Source organism: Sitophilus oryzae, unplaced genomic scaffold (assembly GCF_002938485.1).
Source record: "Sitophilus oryzae breed Bouriz unplaced genomic scaffold, Soryzae_2.0 scaffold_496_pilon_pilon, whole genome shotgun sequence".
Lineage (NCBI taxonomy): Eukaryota > Metazoa > Arthropoda > Insecta > Coleoptera > Curculionidae > Sitophilus > Sitophilus oryzae.
In genome coordinates this window covers 272,577-278,664 of record NW_022147080.1, presented here as the reverse complement: position 1 = coordinate 278,664, position 6,088 = coordinate 272,577, and the positions used below count along the sequence as shown (strand labels likewise).

The 6,088-nt window shown below is 30.9% G+C and overlaps 3 protein-coding genes across 3 annotated transcripts; 1 reads left to right on the top strand and 2 right to left on the bottom strand.

Moving 5' to 3' along the window:
- Positions 1-75: 75 nt before the first annotated feature.
- Positions 76-2,515, top strand: LOC115886795 (ribosome production factor 2 homolog). Its single transcript, XM_030906085.1, has 3 exons — positions 76-218; positions 433-1,064; positions 1,290-2,515. The coding sequence occupies exons 1-3, from the start codon at positions 196-198 to the stop codon at positions 1,589-1,591; spliced, it is 957 nt and encodes a 318-aa protein (XP_030761945.1). The 5' UTR covers positions 76-195; the 3' UTR covers positions 1,592-2,515.
- Positions 2,516-3,128: 613 nt separating this feature from the next.
- Positions 3,129-3,976, bottom strand: LOC115886729 (5-demethoxyubiquinone hydroxylase, mitochondrial). The gene is made up of 3 exons (XM_030906000.1): positions 3,770-3,976; positions 3,335-3,699; positions 3,129-3,278 (listed from the first exon to the last, which is right to left on the bottom strand). The coding sequence occupies exons 1-3, from the start codon at positions 3,865-3,867 to the stop codon at positions 3,178-3,180; spliced, it is 564 nt and encodes a 187-aa protein (XP_030761860.1). The 5' UTR covers positions 3,868-3,976; the 3' UTR covers positions 3,129-3,177.
- Positions 3,977-4,307: 331 nt separating this feature from the next.
- Positions 4,308-6,028, bottom strand: LOC115886730 (GTP-binding protein Rheb homolog). Its single transcript, XM_030906002.1, has one exon. It carries the CDS (start codon positions 5,872-5,874, stop codon positions 5,323-5,325), a length of 552 nt encoding a protein of 183 aa, XP_030761862.1. The 5' UTR covers positions 5,875-6,028; the 3' UTR covers positions 4,308-5,322.
- Between the last annotated feature and the right edge of the window lie 60 nt (positions 6,029-6,088).

The following is a 6,088-nucleotide window of genomic DNA, read 5'->3' as shown; positions in this document are numbered from 1 at the left end:
GAAATTTTAATTATGTATTTGATTCTTTTCTTAAATAAAAAAATATCAAAAAATATTTTAAATCTAGTGCGAAATGTTTGTGTTTTGAAAGGTTGGCGACACTTGCCGCATGAACTTGTCAACACGTGTTGAAAGTGTTTTAGTAGCAAAGTTTTTTCAAAAATACGCAAAGAAAAAGTGTAAAAACTCTGTAAAATGTCTGTTTTACAACGTGTGGTGTAAGTAAAAACATTATTTCAATATTCAGTTCGAATTAGAGCTAAAATTTTTGAACTGTGTTTCTAACCAAGATTCAATACATTCATCTGTTATATGAAGTTGTTTTATAGATATTTTGCTAGAATTTTCTTATTATTACATTGAAAAACTATTTAACATCCTGTTAACTATAGTTATAGTTGCATTAAACATTGAAATTATATTATTTTTTAGGAAACCCACCACACATAAGGGCAAGAAGATCCTTCTCAAGAAGGAACCTCAACTGATTGAGGGACCTAAGAAGACAATTTTCTTTAAAGGTCGCAAAACTTCTGACAAAATCAGGCACGTTTTGAAAGATATGTACGATTTGAAGAAGCCAGATGGAGTTATGTTAACTAAAAGGAATGACATTACCATATTCGAAGATGTAACACCAGTAGAGAATTTTTGTAGAAAACACGAAAGTTCTTTGTTTGTAATGGGAAGTCACAGCAAAAAGAGGCCCAATAACATAGTTATTGGGAGAACTTTTAACTATGCTTTATTAGATATGATAGAACTTAATGTTGAAGCCTATGAAGGTCTGAAGGCTTTTGAAAGTTCAAAGATTTTATTAGGTGTAAAGCCTTGTCTAGTATTTAATGGTCCACTGTGGGAGGAATCAGATGAATTGAAGCATCTGAAATCAATTTTTATTGACTTCTTTCACAGGGAAAGTGTAAATGCTGTAAGGTTGCAAGGCATCGAACATTCCATTAGTTTTAATGCTATGCCCGATGGAAGAATTTGTCTTCGATCATATAAAATTGCTTTGAAAAAGTCTGGATGTAGAATTCCACGTGTGGAGCTGGAAGAAATAGGTAAGTTATTTATATACAGTTTTACAGGGTGGTATCTCTTATATCTCTTATATATAGGCTCCAAGGATAATGACAGTTTGTATTGCAATGAAATTTTGGGAGCATATGCAGGATAATTTAAATATATATAATAATAACATCTATCTCTGCTTGGTATTATTTATTATTATTTTATTTAGTAGTCTAGATTATTTATTTGTGGTGTTAATTGAAGATTTTTTTTAGGTCCCCGCATAGATTTTACATTGAGACGTACCAAATTACCTACTCCTGAACTGATGAAAGATGCTTGCACCAAACCAAAAGAACTGAGGGTTACTAAGAAGAAGAATATCAGTACTGATAATCTTGGTAGTACCCACGGAAGAATTCATATGGGTAAACAAAATATTAATAGTATCCAAACCAGAAAAATGAAGGGTCTGAAAAAGACAGCCCAGGAACGAAAGATTGAGAGAACTGCCAAAAGAAAAGCCCTCACAGAGAGTAACGAATTGATAAAAAAGAAAAAGGTTCATGATGATTAGTTGTTAAGTGATTATTACAAAGTAATTTTTAAAGTTTTTGATTTTAAAGAAAGGCATTTAAGACTATTTTATAGTAGGTAATATCATACCTATTTTTTAAGGAATGTGATATTTGTATATCAGATTTTTAAATGCTTTTTTTTAATCCTTGTACATAGTATTTAGGTGCAGTTAAGTTTATTTGTATATGAATCGCAATAGGTACTTTTAAGAACATACTTTTAATTTTCAAAAACTAAGTTAAAATCATATTCAGTCTATTCACTGATACTACGTATTATCTACAGTATGTCCCAGATTGTCCTTACAAGAGGAAAGACTTTTATTAAGAATGAATTTTTCGAAAAAAAAAATCTTTATAACAAAAAGGTTTTTTTCTCTTCTTTTTTTTTTCCTTTTCTAAAGACAATCCAGGGCCATACTATATGATGAGAAAATTACACAAATCAATCATTACAAAAACACTTCTTTTAAACTAAACGTCACAATAAATTGTCAGAAATGGAGGAATAGGAATAAATAACTAAATGAAATAGGACTACTATGTCTGTTCATACTTTTTTTTAGATTTATTTATTTTAATTAGCTCAAATAATTAATTTTAAAAACAGTATGAACACTGATAATGGTCCCATCCTATCTAATTTTCTGTTCCAATTCCTTCAGTTCTGCCAATTTAATGTTACGCTCAGTACCAATGCCAATCAATCTTTTTGGTTAGTAAGACGAGAGTTTAAAAAGTGTTTTGATGTACAATGTAGTCTGATTTGTGTGATTTTCTGTTTTAATTCCTTTTTTTTTCTTTTTTTGATAGAAAAAATATTGACTGGTCTGTATAATTCAAATGTATACATTTGGTCAACTACTTAAAAATCTTTATTGTTTCATACGCTATTTTTTGACAATAAAGCAAGTTATTTTTAATTGATCTTTTATTTTTTACCTAAAAAATAGCACACCATCGAATCAACGTCACACTAGCCTCAGAAATTATATTCCGTGATAATTTGTTATGCTTGTTTCAGTTTATTTTATGTTTTTTCTTGTTGATTTTATAATTATTTGATGATTACTTTTGTGAAAAGTGTATAAATCTGTGAAATATTGTGTCAGGACTTGAATTACAGTGAGTTTTTTGTAAATCTTAGGAAAATGCTTTAAAAATTGTTAGATGTGTACTGAGCGAGAATTTCCAGATAACAAAAAACATGAAAAATAAGAGAATAACTTTATATTCTAAAGCGCTACATATACTTCGGTTATTTCGCCCGGTTTTAACAAAACGAGCAGGACTGTTTATTTAAGAATGTCAGCGTATGAGAGTGTTTGGTCCAGTTTTGAGTGTTTTATATCTGTCATCACCAGATATTTTAACTGTACGGTACAGGGTGCCTTTAATCTTTTCTTATATCATATACATTCAGTGAAAATTCATACTGCAAGGACTAAAAAAACGAGGAATGACTATACGAAGATTCGTCATTATCCGATCTAGATTTTACACAAGGGTTCATTTATTACTAAATAAAGTACATAATTTTTAATTTTACGTTTTCTATTTTATTTACATAAAAATTAGTTACATGCTAAATCACTTTTGAAATTGCTATTGCTGTTTTACATCCAGTTTTTATAATATCCGACAGTAATTTATAGTAGGGTGCTTGTTCTGCCCCGTGATCTATACCTAAAACAAAACGTTCAAAAACATATCATATTGTATTTAAACGTCACCAAATTTACCAGTATCATGATGTTCCTGTTCTTCATCCCGAAACTTGGTAATAACTTCCATTAATTCCTTGTTGGTTTCCGGATTCTCAAGCAGCGTTCTTAATTGATCGTTATAGTGTTCTACAATGACAGTTTCCACAGCCACTGTACAAGCCATGGCAGCTTTTTCCCCTAGTAAAGCAGTACCGGCTCCTAACATAAAACCTGCTACATTCCAAATAGGCGTCATAACAGTAGGTCGTACACGGTGCTTTTTTATAAGTTCTTCGAATTTGGCTCGGTGTCCTTTTTCCTGGTCCCACATGTGTTGGATAAGGGGACCTTTGGAAGTACTACCCAGTACGGCCATTTGGCCGGCATATATTCTATCGGCACTATTAAAAAACGTTGGTTGAAATGAGTACTGTCTACTGTCACATCATTAATAAAGAAAAAATAAATTACCCAAGTTCTCCAGCATGATCTACGCGAACTATCTCATCGATTAACTTATTTGAGGCGTTACGCACTTGTGTGTAAGTAAAAATGTTTTTTCTCAGCATTTTTACGGATCAAATCAACTATATTTTCTCTTATCAAAATACATTTTAAGATTTTTAGACATTAACCTCAAATTCAGATTTTATTTTTTCATCAGCTGTTTCTGACACTGAAAAATACAGGTAAATATTGATCAGCTGATTTTGGCATTTATTTTTTGTAGGGAGTATATTCCTTTTAAATTACGTATATTCTCCGATTTTTATGTTATAAACTTTAAACCATACCACTAATACGATTTATTTTTATAGAAACAGTATGACGTAAATACTCTTGAGCCATATGCATTTTTTAGTAAAATGCTATGTATAATAGGTGCTACTTTAAGAAAGACCCTGTGTAATACTCGAGTATGGAGATTGAATCTTTACACTCTGATAATACTTAGAGTTCTGTGCAAATATACTTATTCTAATATATAGATTATTAATATTCAACACAATCAAATGTGTGGCAACTTTATTAATAAAATATAACATATTCACATAATTATAAAACTATATAGTAACATATACACTGTTTAAACTGTGATTCACCACCTACAAATTAGTTTTCAATGAAATCATGAACCAGAAACTTGATATACAATAATATATATTATGAATATAATAATTATTTTAGACAATTAACACTTTCTTTTAGAAGATCTAACTACATATTGATCAAAAATAAATTTACAAATATTATTTTAGTTCAAATTTTTATCTAAACACTCATAGTTAATTAGGTGACAAAATATAGAATGTATAGGTACATTTAAAAACACTCATTATAAATGACATATACATTTGAGGAAATTACAATATAACTGACAATTTACCTATAAAAAATTTACTATAAAAAGGGTGACGACAGTATAAACTAACACTGTACAATACAATCAAGTGTGCTTTGATATGAGTCAATGACACAAGTCAAAGCCCACTTGATCATAGGGTAAATTACAATCAGCTACACTGAAATTTGTTTTTATACAATCGACTAACCTAGAACATTGTACAGAAAAAAGATAAAATTCTTGGCCTACCATGCAATAAATTAATTCTTATGCTTATACAACTGAATAGTTATTTTTTAGAAAATTATACATAGGTACATACTTGAATAGACGTATAAGCACACACCAATTATATCACATTTAACAATTCTCTCATAAACAGGAAGAATTTTTTTAGAAGCTTGTAATAACGAACAAATGAAAAAAAATATATAAATAATAATATAACCAACATAAAAAGAACATGTAAAGTGGTGTCCTTAAATATTCGAAAACAGAAACAAACCATACATACATGACATTTACAAACCCATGTAATATTAAGTAAATCTTATTTCTTATTTGTTAAAAACACCCTGTTTATAGATTAACCACTCATTAGATACTGCCAACAAACTTTCATCCACAAAATATATTTGCACTTATCGACTAGTTCATACCTAAATTCTTAACAGTAGTTTTAAGAGATTGAACAATTTGATTTATCACCTACAATGCCGTTAGCTTTCTCGATTTCAGTTAATAATAAGTGAAACACGTCGGAAACTGACAGGTTTTCTTTCGCTGAAGTTTCTAGAAATATCGCGTTCCACTCTTCGGCTAGTTTCTTCCCGTCAGCAGACGATACTTGTCTCTCTAAATGAAGATCTGTTTTGTTTCCTACAAGGACAACAGGTACCTGGATTTTTCCTGTTATATCCAACAGTCTATCGTAAATAGATTTAGCCACTTCAAACGATTTCTGGCTTGTAATACTGTAGACCAAAACATATCCGTGAACGTCTATGCTGTACTGGGAGGGAAAAATCGAGTACTCATCCAAGCCAGCCGTGTCCATAAGTTTGATTTCGTAGTCTTGAGAGTTGATCCGAACCGTTTTCGTAAACGTATTCTCTATCGTAGGGTCGTACGAGTCCACAAACTGACCTTCGACGAACTGTATGCTCAAAGAGGATTTTCCCACGGACCTGTAGCCCATCACGGCGATTTTGCGTTGTTTTGGGGCGGGCATCTTGTTTCTTTGTTCATAGACGAGATATGGTCAAGTTAATGTTTATAATAAACACCACCGTTTCAAAGCTTTCGCAATTTTAAACGCTGAACAACTACGACGGAAAATAATAAACATATATTGACAGTTGTTATTTTTTTCTTGACAAATGACACAACGCAATGACGTAATCCTCTTCTTTTGCGTTTCTAGGGATTTTACTACGCGGTAGCTT